Source organism: Bos javanicus, chromosome 12, assembly GCF_032452875.1.
Source record: "Bos javanicus breed banteng chromosome 12, ARS-OSU_banteng_1.0, whole genome shotgun sequence".
In the NCBI taxonomy this organism is placed as follows: Eukaryota; Metazoa; Chordata; class Mammalia; order Artiodactyla; family Bovidae; genus Bos; species Bos javanicus.
Window position 1 is genome coordinate 16,797,608 of NC_083879.1, and position 17,214 is coordinate 16,814,821.

Below are 17,214 nucleotides of genomic sequence, written 5' to 3' on the forward strand. Positions count from 1 at the left end.
TCAGGAACATCAGATGGCATGTTGGAACTTTATGAAACTAGCATCATCTATTGGGAATGTTTAAAATTTTATTTATTAAGTTTAAAATATTACAGTATGTATTTTTGACATTTTCTGGAAAATATATAGTAATCTTAATTGAAGGTCATATCATTCTTTTTGATTAAGTAGCTTTGGATCTTTAAAAAGTGATTTTTATGTTAAAATTAAGTATATGAATTCATGTGATTTCTGTGTTATAAATAAAAACAGACTTCTCAAATCAGAAATTTGGAATAGAAACTTAGATTCTTTAAGTTGGCTGGTAGTTTTTTCCAAAAGAAATTTTTTTCTATGTTTTCCTCCAAGGAAAGACAAATGTATATATACCCAAATAGTCATTCCTAGAAACATGTCCATGTATTTTACCGGCCTTGCCTTAAGATTGAATAAAAATTGTGTAGGTATTTTCTAAATATCAGAAACTACTATATGAATAGTGCCCCCAAAAGAGATGTTATTTCATAAATGACCAACTTAGAAGTTCTTTGAACTGATGGATATCTATTGGTTAATTAACCAATTATCTATTGGTTAATTGTTGTTAAGGAGACTCAACTAGTGTCCAAAATTGGTTTTATACTGATCAATATCTAAGACAATGGTTCAAGGGTTGAGCAGAGTTGACTAGATTCAGCTATCATTATAGATGTCTTTAAAGAGAAATTTTACACTGCCTTGGGGAAAAAAATTCACCAACTGTAAATGCTGATTCTATAATAGCTTTATTTATAAATAATAGACATATTTATACATATTAAACTTTGCATAGCCAACTTTTATGGTGAGTCATATTTGTTAAAATTATTTAGAAGGTCTTCGGGAAAGGTATCTGGTAGGGCTTTTGCTTTTTATCTGCATAGTCTATGGGGGCTCCTTCTTTCCGCTGACATGATTCATTAGTGCTCTAAGTCTGGGCTTGAGAACTGTTAACGATGAATGATATTAACTGCATGCAAAGTCTATGATTGATAAGTACTAACACTCAGTTTTTTATCGTTCTTTTTATTCCATGCGCCATCTTTCATTCTCCTGCTGTATTGTACATTTGAAATTAAATCCCATAATTTGAAATTCGCTTCATTTCCATACAACCCTTATGCCATTTGTGAAATGCTGCCGCCCCTTTGGTTTTTCCTGGTCCTTGCGCGACTGTACGCGGACTGGCTCTCTCGCTCTCCTGCAGACCCAGCCCTCACTCTTCCTCCTATCTCCTTCAACAAACTTACACAGGCACAAACATGGGACAGCTCTAGCTACTGTGTTCCCTCTGCAGGAGACAGTGACAATGGTAGGTGGCTTTGTACCTGTTCTTCAATGTGCTCATTAATAAGCCAGTGAATGAATGTACTGAACATTCATTTCTGTGCAGCTGAAGATAGAATGCGTTCTCCTGCATGCTTGACTTAAGAGATAACAGTAAACCTGGAAAGTCCAGAAAAATGCATGTGCATTGTTCTCTGGCAGTTTGTTAAACTATGTTTAATTATCTTGAACATTCTGAATTTTGGAAGGACTGAACAATAATTTCTTCTCTATTCTTTCTGCTTGGGTTTTTTTTTTTTTTGGTGTGTTTGCGTGCTTATAAAAATTTGGGTTTTTGTACATTTGGATAATCTCTTCTGAACTAATGCTTTTGGAGTTTATAATAATAAATAATAAAAAATAATAATCTTTTATTATCTAGGCTTTCGATAATGAGATTTTTTAAAGTAATTAAGATACATTGTGACTGATCTGAAAGGAGTGCACTGAGAATGGTTAGAAGTAAGGAATTTCTAAAAACGAAGAGAAATCACTTGCTTTTTTTTTTCTTTGAAAATTATTTGCACATTTTGACTTTTGATAACTTCAGCCCTTTCATCTATATAATATTCAAGAGGGCTTCCCTGGTGGCTCAGTCGTAAAGAATCCCCCTGCCAACGCAGGAGATGTGGGGTCGCTCGCTGGGCCCGGAAGAGCCCCTGGAAAAGGAAAAGGCAGTTGAATCCAGTATCCTTGTCTGGGAAATCCCACGGACAGAGGAGCCTGGCATGTTGCCGTCCATGGGGTTGCAAAAGAGCTGGACACGACTTAGAGACTAAACAACAACAAATATTCACGAGTGGTAAATTGGCTTGAGAATCAAATGTGCAAATAAAAAATTGAGGACACCCAGCTAGGATTAATGTGGATATTGTTTGATCTCGTGCCACTGTATATCTAAAGTAGCCTAAAAGATGAAAATAAAATACATATAGTTATTTAGATACACTTACTACAGATATCTCAGTCTCCATATTGATCTGTTAGTTCAGATCTTAGGCATTTTACTCCAAGATACAAAGCAATAAAAGTAATATTGAAAGAAATAGAGAATATGATTCATAGGGAAGAGAAGTGATGTGTGGGGTAAAACCACTGCAAACACAAGAAGATATATTTTCTAAGTTATTTTTTTAATCTCAATATCAATATGTTACATGTAATGAATAGAAACCATATATGTAAAACATTTGTTGTGATTTCTGGTCGAAATTCAACCAAAAAATGCTTTTTTCAGACTTCATTACATAGAAGGATAATGTATATTTTGGCAGGTTAGTATTCTTGCCTGGAAAATTCCATGGACAGAGGAGCCTGGTGAGCTACAGTCCAGAGTGTTGCAAAGTGTTGGACATGACTGAGCACACATGCACTCACTATATCTTTCCTGATATTATCACTATATCTTTCCTTTTTCTAGACCTCTGTAGCAGAAGGCGTTTTATCTGATAGTACTGGAGAAGGCAATGGCACCCCACTCCAGTACTTTGCCTGGAAAATCCCATGGACGGAGGAGCCTGGTGGGCTGCAGTCCATGGGGTCGCCAAGAGTCGGACATGACTAAGCGACTTCCCTTTCACTTTTCACTTTCATGCCTTGGAGAAGGAAATGGCAACCCTCTCCAGTGTTCTTGCCTGGAGAATCCCAGGGACGGGGGAGCCTGGCTGCTGCCGTCTGTGTGGTCACACAGAGGCAGACACGACTGAAGTGACTTAGCAGCAGCAGCAGTTACAAAAGGAATTTTATTATTTCATAGATTTCTAACATTTCAAACCAAAAGCAAGTGTGATTAAACAACAATAACAAGGAAACCAAAGTTCCTTCTTGTATCACCCCACTTTAAATCCTGGAGATTGAGGAAGGCTAAGTGGAAACTTTCTTGATAAACTATTCCTTTACTTAAAAATAAAGGGGAGAGAATCATTTTCATTTCTCAGAAAGCATGGCTATTTATGGATCTGATGATGTTTAAAGGGAATAAAGCCTAGAATGAAAGATTTATGTGTGATTTGGTATTTCCTTAGGAATTATATCTGAAAAAGACTTTTTAAAGCTAGGTAAGATTTAGATGTAGCAGTAAAATTTCTATCTTTATAAATGAACCAACTAAAACAAGAAAGGTGGGGTGACCTGCCTAGCTCACGCTGCTAGATAGAAGGGGAGCTGGGGCCATGCCCAAGGGTCCAGTCTCCTCTCCACCATCTCTACCTTCACATCTACAGCTGTTTATTGAGGATTCTTTGTGCAAGATACTTTGTGCCAGATAAAGTCTTAAGATTTCCGTAGAAAATAATCACTGTGAAAATCTTCCTGAAAATAAAATAACCATCCAATACTTATATGATATTTTTTCTATCAGTGAAAATTCTAGGGATTCACATGTAGGTATTATAGTGTACTACACACACACACACACACACAAAATAACAAAGGGATTGTTTTCAGTATTAATCTACCTGGGTCAGACATTGGGTAGTTGTTATTTCCCCCTTTTTGCAATTTGCCTACAGTATGCCCTAGGGAAGGGATAATTTTCTGTTAATTATCTGATAATTTTCTGGCAGCAGAAGTCTTTTCAAATATTTGTGTAGGTTCCCAAATCTGACCTTTCAAATACAATCTTCATTCTCTTTGAGCTAAATGTTGCCTTCTGATTTGAATACATTTTCCAATACATTTAAAGTTTTTTTCAAACTAAACTTTTTATCTTGTATTGGCATATAGCCGATTAACAACGTTACGGTAGTTTCAGGTAAACAGCAAAGGGGCTCAGCCATACATACACACGTGTGCACCCTCCCCTAAACCCTGCTCCCAGCCAGGTGCCACCTAACATTGACTAGAGTTCCCCGTGCTGTACCGTAGGTCCTTCGTTGGTTATCCATTTTGAATATAACAGTGTGTACATGACCTTCCCAAACTCCGTAACTATCCCTTCCCCTCCCCCAGCAACCATCAGTTCATTTTCTAAATCTGTGAGTCTCTCTCCGGTTTCTTCCATGGGGTCGCAAAGAGTTGGACACGACTGAGCGACTTCACTCACTCATTCAATTACTTTACAGTATTGTGGTGGTTTTTGCCATACATTCACATTCTCTTTCTGTTTTGTAAGTGTTTTTTAATTAATGAAGAAACACTGTATGTATCCCCAAGCTAAAGTTGGAAGAGGGAAATAGCCTACTTTTATGTTGCTCTTCCTGGTTACTCTGAAACAGTAGATCCCATTCAGTGCCCCTCATGGCATCTCAAAGCTGATTACCCCATCAGTTTTGTTTCCTCATAGTTGCTCCATTGTCCAGTATCTGTGGTTATCTCAACCTGTGAAAATAAATGGCATCATATTCCCACTCTACCCAGCATGATGCAACTTGCCTTTCATTTATGATTTTTATTAATTACTTTTGGTAAAGTTGGCTTGTTTATTCCTTGTTCACTGTCATGCTTTATATTAAAATTTCCACTTTTTAAAAATGACTATTGAAGTAAAATTATTTAAAGAAACACATTTGAAATAATAAATATTGCTTTCTAATATTTTGTTTCAAATATATGTCATTTCAAATTCCCATATCTTCCCTAAACTCATTCTTCAAAGAAATAAAAATGACAACTGGCTAGGAAGTCCTCGGGAGTTTGAATTTCTACAGTCCTCAAAGTCCTGCCTCCTAAAATGGCTGGAGAAGGATGTGGACCTGTGTCTCTATGTCTGCCCCCTGGGGCTGGAGAGGGCAGCTTCACTTCAAGTTGTTCTTAACTTGAAAGCTTCACTTCCGCTCCTTCTCTTGTGCTCTTTTACTACTCTGCTGCTTTCTTTCTTTTCCCCCTTCATTTTGAAATTAAAATTGTTCCTGCCTTCCTTTGAAGTATTTTCTCTTTCATTTTCAACAAATTGGTGGGTGCTAATTTATACTTAAAATTGATCTTTAAACTGTCACTGGAAAGTGAATGAATGGACAGACATACCTATCTTGGGCCAGTTTTCAGACATTTTCTGGAATTGTTTTTACCATAATCTTGCACTTCTAGGTATTTTTTTCCCCATTACAAAAATGAGGAAACTGAAGCTGGGAGGGGTTGTGGTTCTCAACCCTGGCTTTATATTAGAATCACCTGGGCATTTTTCAAACAATGGCTGCCTGTGCCCTACACTCAGAGACGCTAATTTATTTGGTGTACCATGGAGTCTTCGTACTGATTATTTTGCTGACTTGATGTTCTGTTAAGCAGGTAAACACCCCTGGGTTAAATAAACTGCCCAAGACAATAGAGAAGAAATTTGAGCCTTCTGAGGGCAGAGAATTTATCTAATTCATTTTTAGGCACCAGAGGGAATAAATGAATGTATTAATCAGACTTCTGATTCACATTAACTGGATCTACAACTCATGATACTTTTTCAAAACCACCCTATTGTTGCCCTTGAATTGGTATGTCTTTAACATCACACCCTGTCCAGATTTTTTAGTTTCCAAGGGGAAGTGGAGAGCTGAATTCCAAACCTCATGTGTCCACAGAGAAGAAATCTGGAGTTAAATTTAGATAATAAAGGTTAATAATATCCACTAATAATTTCTATGCAAAATGCTTTTCTTGTAACAGCATTTCAGGGAATTTTTAGAGGAGTGGGCTTTCTTTGCTTAACTGAAAGGTACTTTTATAACATTTTAAAAAATAGTTTCTTGTGCACATCCTTAAATATCTGTTGAAAGTTGCTTAGTCGTGTCCAACTCTTTGCGACCCCATGGACTATGGCCTGCCAGGCTCCTCTGTCCATGGAATTCTCCAGGCAAGAATACTGGAGTGGGTAGCCGATCCCTTCTTCAGGGGCATCTTCCCAACCCAGAGATTGAACCCAGGTCTCCCACATTGCAGGGGGATTCTTTACTGTCTGAGCCACCACGGAAGCCCAAGTAAACTGGAGTGGGTAGCCTATCCCTTCTCCAGGGACTCTTCCTGACCCAGGGATTGAACCGGGGTCTCCTGCATTGCAGGTGGATTCTTTACCAGCTGAGTTACCAGGGAAGTTCCAGTATCTGTTGAGTGCCTACTGTGTGTTAGGCATGATGCACTTTACTGTGGACACAGTTCTGAAAAAGACAGACTAAATCTCTGCCTTTGTGGAACTTTTTATTTTTCAGTCTAAGGCATTCAAACCTGGAAACTAAGCTTTAGGAGATTTCTCAGGTGACTGCTTATATCAGGGTAGGGTAATCTGTGTCAAGGTACTCTCCAGATAGACTGATCTTTGTTTTCTTGCTTGTTTTTTAAGATGTTTTGATGTGGACCATTTTTTAAAGTCTTTTCTGAATTTGTTACAATACTGCTTCTGTTGTTTATGTTTCTTTCTTACTTTTTTTTTTTTTTTTACTATGAGGCATGTGGGATCCTAGCTCCTCCACCAGAGATCGAACCCACACCCCTTGCATAGGAAGGGGAAATCTCAATCTCTGGACCACCAGGGAAGTCCCAGATAGTCTGATCTTTGAATGAGGGAGTTTTTGAAACACTTTTTTGTTGTTGTTGTTTATTCATCAAACAAGCTGCTTTCTTGGACAGGGGTAGAAGTTTAAATTGGAAACAGACATAAACTCTGTATTAGAGAGTCCTATGGAGAAAATCAGATCTGTACTGTGAGACAGAAGGTGATGAGTACCATGAGAGGCGCAGATAAGGAACGTTGCGCATTCATAGCTGACAGACCATTCCCAGGCCGGGGATGAAGACGATGAAGAGAGTGGAGGAGGAGGTAGAGATAAGGGGAAAGTAGTAGAGTTTGACCTGTACCTGCAGAATGAATTTGATATTCTTCCTAAGCATATTCATCATTCCCTGCAGAATTTTTGCTTAGAAATTTGTCTCTGTATTTCTGAGTATGAGCAAAACTGCAAGTATGAGCAAACCATCCTTTTCATTCTTTGAATGTTATTTGATACATAGTAACTAACCAGCGAAGCAGGACTCATTTTTTCCCTGCATCTTAAATCTCCTATTTCCTTGGCTTTTCCTGCCCCTTAGGCATATATACGTGTGTGTACACACGTCCTTCCCCGGTGGTTCAGTGGTCAAGAATCTGCCTGCAGGAGCCCCAGGAGACATGGTTCTATCCCTGGTCAGGAGGATCCACTGGAGGAGGAAATGGCAGGTCACTCCAGGATTCTTGCCTGGAGAATCCCAAGGACAGAGGAGCCTGGTGGGCTACAGTCCATGGGGTCGAAAAGAGTCGAATACAGCTGAGCACACACACACATAAACACACACTCACTCCCTCATATACACCCTCCCTCTGCTCTCTTGTCCCAGCTTTTTTTCCTTCTTATTTACATTAATCAGTGTGGCATTTGCTTTGAAAAATATTTACTATAACAAAGCGGCTCTTGTAGCCTCAAGTTAACGTTTATTCCCCTGAATTAAGTAGGGGAGTTCTTAAATGTAGTGACAGAAAATTAAGGAAAACTAGAATAATTCCTCCATAGATCAATTTCCTGAAGCTCTGACCAAACTGGTCAGTGTATTTATTATTTAAATATGGCTTGAAAAGAAAAAAAATTGTAGATAGTATAATCAGAGCTCCTATAATGATCCTATGAAAATTAATTCCATCATAACAAACATGTGCTCTGTAGATTTCAGTCTAAATAATTCATTTTAAATTCTCATATATTCTACAATAATTAATCTATTTAGAAAACTAGTAGTAGTCAAATTTCCAATAATTTTATATACATTGGAAGTGTTCATTTAAAAAATAACAGTTCACATATGTTTTAACATTTTTTAACTGCTTATATTCATAAAGCAAATACCCAAGCATGCATTTTGTATTTTTTGAGATGTATGGGCATTTAAGATGAAAAGCAAGACCAGGTATTTAAAACCCAGACACCATTGTGTTATCTTGTTATCTCACATAGGGCTCTAACAGGGCATAGATACTTGAAGAGTGTCCTGTTAACCAAAAGCTCACAGTTAATTTAACTGCCTGATAGCTTCGTATTCAGAATGAAGTCTGCCAGTAAAAACATATTGGAAATATTAAACATGTAGTATTAGATAAGATTGCCCCCAGAAAAAAAGCCGAAGGAAAATAAAACCTCCAAAGAAAACACTGGATTTGTTTAAACAGAGCTGGGGCTCCCCCTTGTGGACCAGTATGTGTATTACTCAATTAAGTCCACATTCCTTGACTTTTTTGGTAAATTTGGTTGATTTCTTTTCTTTGAGGGTGTGGATTTTTTCTGGACTTTCCATTTTAATGTATCTCTCTTCTGATCACTAAGTTTAAGTAGGTAGATTTTTTGACTGGGCTCCATATGGTGCAAAGGCAACTTTATCTCATCTCTCCCTGCTGATTGGTCTACCCTACTTCCTCGGCCTGCCTTGCCTTTATTTTTGAAACAGTTGGTCTCACTTCCTGTGGGGTTTGGTTTTTGTGGGTCTTGGTGACAAGACTTTGGCTCTTTCCACCTGTGACTTCCTTAGGGGGCTTGAGACAGAAGCCCAGGCCCCAGGCTGACTTCTCTCTGAAGTTCCAGAAGGTGTTTCATGTACAGTAGTCATCCCGTTGCTCCATTAACTTCCGTAAGTCAAGGATTTCTTAAGATGTGTCAACTTTCTGGTCCTCTGTAGAGCACCAGAATGCTGATTCAAATATCCTAGAACTGATTTAGAAAGAAAATACCTAAATGTGAAAAGTATAGTGTAAGACATTCATTAAGGTGTTTTGATTCAAAGATACAAATTAGGATTAAAATGACATAGTTGTATGAATGTAGGATAATTGATTATAGGGTGGGCCCCAGTTTTTAATTCAAAGTATATTTGTAAACCATATTTAACAATAAATAAATTGAATTAGCTTTTAAAGTGGCTCATAGAGAATGTTTGTCAGAATAGAATAAACATTGCATAATCTTCTTATTCTATATTATTGAAGATATGGTGATTGAAGCAACTAGAATCGCAGTATGTCGGTGCAGCCTTCTATGTGGTACTGATTTTTAAAACTGGAGTTCTCTGCCCCAGACTTTCTGAAGCCCTGCCCCCCCCATCCTCCCATCCCCACCTCTCCCAATCTGAAAATCTATGGGACACAGAGAACCAACGACAGCTCTTAACCACTCTTTGCTCCCTCTGTGTGCATGGAAAGTTGATAGTCTTAATAAGAATCTAAAGGCAGAAAAAGATTCAAGTTTAAATCTGCCCTGTGCTTTGTATCCTGATATAAATTGCTAGAATCACTGCCCATAGGTAGAATATTTCGTGCTTTCCTGATAGTCTTTAAGAGATGTTATCCTTCAAAGTTTGAGAACATTCATTTTGTCTGCAGCCAGAGCCTTAACTCCTTCCTGAGTTGCCACTGTGAGTTGCTATTCCTGGAAGGTTGTAATTTTAAGGACCTGCAGGCAAAGATGATCTCTTAAGACCGCCTCCCATCTTGACAGCTTTTCTGAAAGCAATCTACGGTCATCTTTGAAGAGCTGACTTAGGGATGCACTTTCAGTGACATGATAGAAGCCAGAATTTCCCCTCCACGCTCAGATAGATAACGCTTGGGAGTAGGTAGTGCATATCATCACTTAGTTCTTTATCCAGGCTGATGGAAAAACCGCAGCCAACAAAATCATTAACCTGTGCTTGTTTATACCATGTAAAGCAATTCTGTCTTGTTACTTGAAACAGAGTATTCAAGTTTAATGAAAGGATTGTGAAACCTGGAGTGTAGATGAAAGCTTGGAATAGAAGCAGTGGAAAAATTAGAGGAGGAGTCTGGAATAATACCAAGGATGACCAAGCCCTTTCCTGGATTCAGCTGATCATTCGTCCACACAATGCAGAATAATTGAAAACATAATTTTCTCTAGAATATTTGAATCAAGCTTTTCATGTAAAGTCAGAATTTCCTGTTTTTGTGAGTGGTGAATGAATTATTTGGGATAAACAAACTATTTGATTCAAACATGAGCAGCCCGATATGGCAGTCTGTACTAGACACTCCATAAAGGCTTTCCCCCTTTCTCTTCTAGTGTTTCTAAGACCACAGAGAAATTTGGAATCTATAGACCCACAGTTTACGATTCGGAGGAAAATGGAACAGATGAGAGAAGAAAAAGAACTGGTGGAACAACTCCGAGAGGTACCGGGAAACGTTGTATTACTGAATAATAATTTCCAGCGTTGAAGCAGCATTCCGTATTTTTAAAAAGTAGATTTTGAAATACTTCAAACAGACCTGGTTTCAAATCTAGCCAACTCGCCTACTGACTGACTGCTACTGGGCAAGTCACTTAACATCTCTGAGTTTGAGTTTTTTCATATATTAAAACAGTAGTTCCCATCTACCTTTGTGGGATTTTGTGAGGAATCTATGAGGTAATATAAGTAGAAATACTTAATACCTATGTATAAAAGTTAAAACTTGTAAAAATGCATTGTTATTAATTTATTTAATAAGATTACGTGACTTTAAAGGATGTTTATAGTTATCCCTACTAGGCAGAATTTTCCAATGTCATATAATAGGCAAACCATTTGAGTTCCTACCAAGAGTGAAGTCTTGTGCTGGGCGCTAGGGGAGCTTTTAAGCTTGGTGATGGCAGGAGCCATGGCTGTCTTATTCCATGTTGTAATTCTATCCCCAGCACAGCTCCTGGTGGCAACTGTGTATATATTTGTCTACCCTCATGGTCTTTGTGTCTAATTAGGAGGATCTCACGTAAGTATGTGGAAGGTCAAACGGCAGGCCAAGGATCAGTTACCAAAGAACTCACTGATATTAGTTATTAAAGGCAGCCTATCATGCTTTACTACATAAGTTCTTTTATATTCAAAGAGAAGTACCATAGCCATTAATTAGAAGAATATAGGAAGCTTCTTGAAGAGGTGGATTTTATACTATATCTTCTTCTTTCACTGCTGCTGCTGCTGCTGCTAAGTTGCTTCAGTCGTGTCTGACTCTCTGTGACCCCATGGACTGCAGCCTACCAGGCTTCTCCGTCCATGAGATTCTCCAGGCAAGAACGCTGGAGTGGGTTGCCATTTCCTTCTCCACTAGCAAATGGTTATTGACTGCTGCTCTGTGCCAGGCCGTATGGTCTAGGTGATGGAGAGACAAAAGAACAAAAAGGTCTCTGCTTTCATGAGGCCTGTAGTCTATTGAGAAGAGAGAATAAGTAAGAAGGAAACAAATAAATATACAACTTCAAATAACAGTGAGTTTTACAAATGAGCAATGAATTCTATAAGTAAAATTAAAGCTGAATTTAAGGAAGGTCAGAATCTTTTTTTGTTGTAGATGATACTTCATATATATGGTTATATAAGTCGCTCAGTCGTGTCTGACTCTTTGCGACCCCATAGACTGTAGCCCGCCAGGCTCCTCTGTCCATGGGAATCTCCAGGCAAGAATACTGGAGTGGGTTGCCATTTCCTTCTCCAGGGGATCTTCCCAACCCAGGGATCGAACCTGGGTCTCCTGCATTGCAGGCAGATGCCTTATCCTCTGAGCCACCAGGGAAGCCCCAAAAGTATATATATAGCAGGTAGTCCGGAGAAAAGAGATGAAAACCCGGAAACTCCTCACCACCACTTTAAGCCGCTGTGGTTGACTCAGCAGTCACATCGGACAAGTCAGACCTCGGTCGTTTGCCTCGAGTATTTGGGTGTGCTGTAAACTTGGGAGGCGAACTTTCAGAGATACGTAAAAATAAGATGAGAAGTTGAGACAAGCCTCTCAAAGCGTGATATGATTTTATCTTAAAGCCTGGGTCATATTGATAGCTTATGTTTTAATTTAATTAGAGACTGAAAGCAAGGTTAGAAATAAAAAATCAGGTGTCTAGACACAGGACAGTTTTGAAAGAGAATTAGGCAACACTGTTACAGGCACTGATTTTCAAGTGCTTTACTTACTGCAAATCTCCAAATTAAGTCATCCTTTCTTACAGTGTTACCCAATTATGAGGAGCTTTTGCTGTAAAGGAGAAATTTGTATTTGAAGTTTAAAAAATGGATTTTCCTGCTTTTGAGGAGATGGAGTAGATGTGCTTTTCCCCATTCCTCTCACTAAGTACAACTAAAACCCTTGGCAATTATATATAAAATAAGCATAAGAGCAGTCTGCAAGGTGGAGAGAATAATTCAGACCAGCTGGGCTCCTGGGGACTAGGAATGACTCGGTGCTGAGTCCAGTGGGTTTTCTTTTTTGCTTCATCTTTCTCAGACTTGGAGCTGAAGTAGCTGGAAACTGGAAATGCTCATGGGAACAGGTTTTTGTTTTTTTTTTTAAAGTCCCAACAAAAGCCTGCTTACTTTACTCAGAGGACCAGAAAAAGGACAGCCTAGGGAGACAGAAAACTTTTACAATTTTTTTACATTTACAACATCTACAACAATAAATGCCCTACTCCAGCTACAGGAAACCTGTGACCCCAACCCTACCCATGCCTGCAAAGATGGAATAGGCAGCTGACTTTCACCTCTGCAGGGATGATATCAGAGAAGGCCAAGTTGGGAGCCAGGAATTTCATCCCTACTAACTAAAAACAATCCCATCCCCTCCCACGGTGACCGTGGAACCTATACATGGGGAGCCTGGATTTCTATCCCAGTCCCAGTGAACTGACACCAAGTGGCAATCTGCGTTTACACAGCAGCAGCAAGGTGGTGCCTTCCCACTCCCTGCCAGAGCAGTGTCCAAAATAGCTAGCCAAAAGAGAAGTTTAAATAGGGTCCAAAGTCTCATAACATAATACCAGAAATGTCCAGTTTTCAACCAGGAAAAAAAAAAAAAAATCATTCATTGTACCAAGAACCAAAATGAATGTGAAAAGGTAATCAGTAGATGACAGCACTGTTACGGCAGAGATGTTAGAATTATCTGACAAAGATTTTACGGCACTCACCGTGAAGTTTCTTCCACAAGTAGTTATGAACATGGCTGAAACAAAGGGAAAAAATTGAATGCCTCAGCAAAGGAATAGATAATCTTAGCAAAGAAACAGAAGACATAAAGAAGGACCAGTGGAAATTTAGAACTGGGAAATACATTATCTGCAGTGAGAAGCCCAGGGGATGGGCTCAACAGCATCACAAAGCATCAGTGAACTGTAGGAGAGAACAACAGGGATTACCTAGTCTGGGCAGCAGAGAGAGAAAATACAGACTGAAAATAAGTGAGCAGAGCCTCAGGGACCTTTGGGAGTTACTGTAACAGATGATCTACATTCTTGTCCTGGGAGTCCTGGAAGGGGAGGAGAAGAGAGCAGGGACAAAGAGGTTCTTGAGGGTGGGAGGAAGTGGGTGTGACTGCAAAAGGGCAACACGAGGGATCCCTGTAGTGAGGGATATGTTCTATCCATGTCAGTGTCCCGGCTGTGTAGGTGCTTTTGCAGGTTGCTCCCTTAGAAGGAAACAGGGTAAAGTGTACCTGAGATCTCTCTGTATTACTTCTTATAACTGCATATGAATTCATAATGTCCTCAAAATAAAACATTGCATTTTTTTAAGAAGGGAGAAAAATTGCTTTTTCAATGAAAGCATAATCTGAGAAAAACACCCCTAATCTCTCTTCTGCCCTCTGCAGGCTACGTGAGATACATTATCCGAAATAAGTTTGGGTTGGATTTGGGTTTTTCATTTGATTTTTGTTTATGTTTACTTATTTTATTTACTTCTTGTTAAAATATAGTTGACTTACAGTATGATTTTAGTTTCATGTGTACAGCATATTGATTTGCTATTTTTGTACATTGCAAAACAGTCACCACCGATTTGGCTTTTATTTGTCAACTTATTCTGGTTTTCTATTTTAATTGCTAAGCCTGAGGCAATATTGAACTCAAGAAGTGATTCCATTATTTTAAAAATTCAACTGATTAAAAATTTTTAGCATAACTGAATTTATTTTTCTACAGAGGGATTTTTATTTAATATCTTTTGAAAGGTTTAAATCATGTCAGTGTTTTCCAGGTGTTCTTATCCTTTATAGTGAAACTTAAACCTCAGTTCATAAATACTCATAACTGTATTTTACCCTCAGTTGCCTGAGAGCAATTGACTTCCTTTTGATCTCTTTTCAGAGCATCGAGATGAGACTCAAGGTCAGCCTGCACGAAGACCTGGGGGCCGCCCTCATGGATGGCGTTGTCCTCTGCCATTTGGTCAACCACATCCGCCCGCGATCCGTCGCAAGCATCCATGTCCCCTCACCGGCAGTCGTAAGTAACACCATTTAAGGAAAACTAACTCTTACATAAAAGAAACTCCTTTGGAACAGGACTGCTGGTTAAAGACACTGATGGGGATCACCAGGACCCTGTTCAAATCCTCTCTTTTGGGCCCCAAACAACTTGAAAGAGCAGAAAAGGAATAGCGTGTCTGTTTTGTCTTTGGGGATTTTTTGGCCATGCTGTAGGGTGTGTAGGATTTTTAGTTCCCTGACCAGGGATTGAACCTGTGCTCCCTGCAGTGGAAGTGTGGAGCCCTAACTAGTGGACTGCTAGAGAATCCCAGGGATAGCATTTCCGAATGAAGCAACATTTTTACTATAAAAAGGGAAACTATTTCAAGTAAATCTGTAAATGAGAGACAATGAACTAGTTTCAAATATAAAGCAAATCACGTTAAATGAGTGCTCTGCTCGCTAACTTTAAGACTGTAGAGACAGAGATTTATTCCTCACAAGCATTTATTTAAGCAGTGAGAAGTCCTTTCGGAAAACATTTTTTGGTTGGTAGGTTCTCTTCTAATGGAATCTATTATTTTATAATTATTGAGGATTTTAGGATCACTCTGAAAAGATGTAGGTTCTGAGTAAAATATCATTAGTAACCTGTCAGGCCAGAGGTTGGTTAGCTGGTCATTAATTCAGTAATTCCTTGACTGCTAGCTGTGCTCAAGGGTTGGTTGGAGATACCAAGGAAACGGAAAAGATCAGAAAGAGTGAGTGAAAAAAAATCCTTGTCTCACTGTTGAGGAGATAAAGCCAGCACTAAAATCTTTTCCCTGTACTTCATGGAGCATGTTACCATCAAGAAGAGAGGAATCAAAGATAAGCTTGTCTTTGAAGCCCACGCAGGGTTCATTGGACAAGTAGAGAAGAACTTCTATCCACACTATTGCTGTTAGATGAAGCAGAAGAGTTTAGGGGCTAAGACTGTAGTGTTGGGATTCCAATTCCACATGGGTATGAGCCACACAACTTTGGGAAAGTTATTTAACCTCTCTTGAACTTGATTGGCTCTTCTCTGTCACAGAGCTGCTCTCATGAGGATGAAACGAGGTCCCGTACATGATAAACACGGGAATGAATGCAAGCCACTGTGATCACTAGTGTTTGTGAGCAGATTTGCAAAAGTCAGAGCTCCCAACCTCAAGGCACAGTGTTCATAAAAGGTCACACAAGGAGTGTGTGGAATGAAAGCCTCATGTGAGGCTGCCACTCCTGACGCCTCAAGGAAGGTGTCTCAGTGGTACTATTTATTTTACTTTCTTTTCTCTTCGCAGTAGGAAAAATAAGCTGATGATCCCGTTTCACCTCTCAGTTTTCTTTCTATGCAGTTAAACATAATTTTTGCTTCCCAAAGACTGACCACATTTTGGCTTCAGAAAACACAGGGGAAAAACAGACCAATTTGTCTTATGACTTAAATCTGCTTTATCTGCCTTAGTTTGGACAGTAAATTCTGTCCTGTAATCTAATATGCAAAAGTTTTCAAGTCCAGACAGCTATAAAGTTTGAACTGTGTACCAAATTCTCATTCAGTAATTTTCCTCAAATTATAAGAAAGAAACTATCATTCTTCAGCTCCCAATTTAAATATACAATAATTGTTTTATAAGGTATAAGAGACACTATGAATCATGTATCTATACACATTTATATATTTTGTCAGTTCTTCAGGGAACAAAAATGCTACATTCTTTGGTTTTCACTTTTTTTTTTTTTCAAATAAAAAAATTTCAATTGAAAATGTCATGTGAAATAATGCCTGATTAGAAAAAAAGAGATAATGGAGAAATGCAGGAGGAAGATAAATAATGTCTTATCCCACTCCCTAAAGACAACCACTGTTTATGTCTTGGCTTTCCTCCAACATAGAAGTTGTTTTGAATTGTGAGCTTCACATATATACTGTTTAATAGTTTTTAAAATTTATGGAAACCTAAGTATCTCCCTGAGTCATTAAAGTTCCTCATAACCATGTATTTTAACAACTGTAAAATGTTTTGTGCTTAGTCGCTCAGTCGTGTCTGACTCTCTGCAATTTGCAACTCCATGGACTGTAGACCCCCAGGCTCCTCTGTCCATGGGGATTCTCCAGGCAAGAATACTGGAGTGGGTAGCCATGCCCTGCTTCAGGGGATCTTCCCAACCCAGGGATCAAACCCAGGTCTCCTGCATTGCTGGAGGATTCTTTAGTTTTCCTTTTTAGAAATGTTTCTGAATTTAGTCCACTTCTTAGAAATTCTTCACTGAGCATCTTGAGCCCCCACTGACCAGACCTAGCTGTGCTGTAGCCGTAGAACCTGGTCTGCTTCTTCTGTGCCTTCACTCTCCACTCCCGTGTTTGCACAAGCTGCTCTTTCTAACCTAGAAGGCTGCTCCCCACCGTGCCTCTAAATTTCTTCACCTTGAGGCATCAGCAGCCTTCTAATAAAACCCATTGCTTTGAGGAGAAAGATAGTCATTAGCCTGGTGAATCAACCCTTAATATAGAAATATATTTGCTCATGGGAAAAGGTGATGTTTATGGTGTGCTTTTGGAGAAGGCAGTGGCACCCCACTCCAGCACTCCTGACTGGAAAATCTCATGGACGGAGGAGCCTGGTGGGCTGCAGTCCATGGGGTCGAGAAGAGTCGGGCACGACTAA

General features: G+C 39.1%; 1 protein-coding gene across 3 annotated transcripts in view; it reads left to right on the forward strand.

The window, feature by feature from the left end:
* LRCH1 (leucine rich repeats and calponin homology domain containing 1) overlaps nt 1-17,214 on the forward strand; it is a 213,350-nt gene that overhangs the window by 174,978 nt on the left and 21,158 nt on the right. For 2 of the 3 annotated variants that reach the window (XM_061434585.1, XM_061434586.1), the window contains exons 16-17: nt 10,368-10,477; nt 14,421-14,558. In XM_061434585.1, coding sequence (XP_061290569.1) covers nt 10,368-10,477; nt 14,421-14,558 — 248 coding nt within the window. Of the gene's footprint in view, nt 1-1,225; nt 1,331-10,367; nt 10,478-14,420; nt 14,559-17,214 lie in introns of all 3 variants that reach the window. The other variant, XM_061434584.1, reaches the window with a different exon arrangement.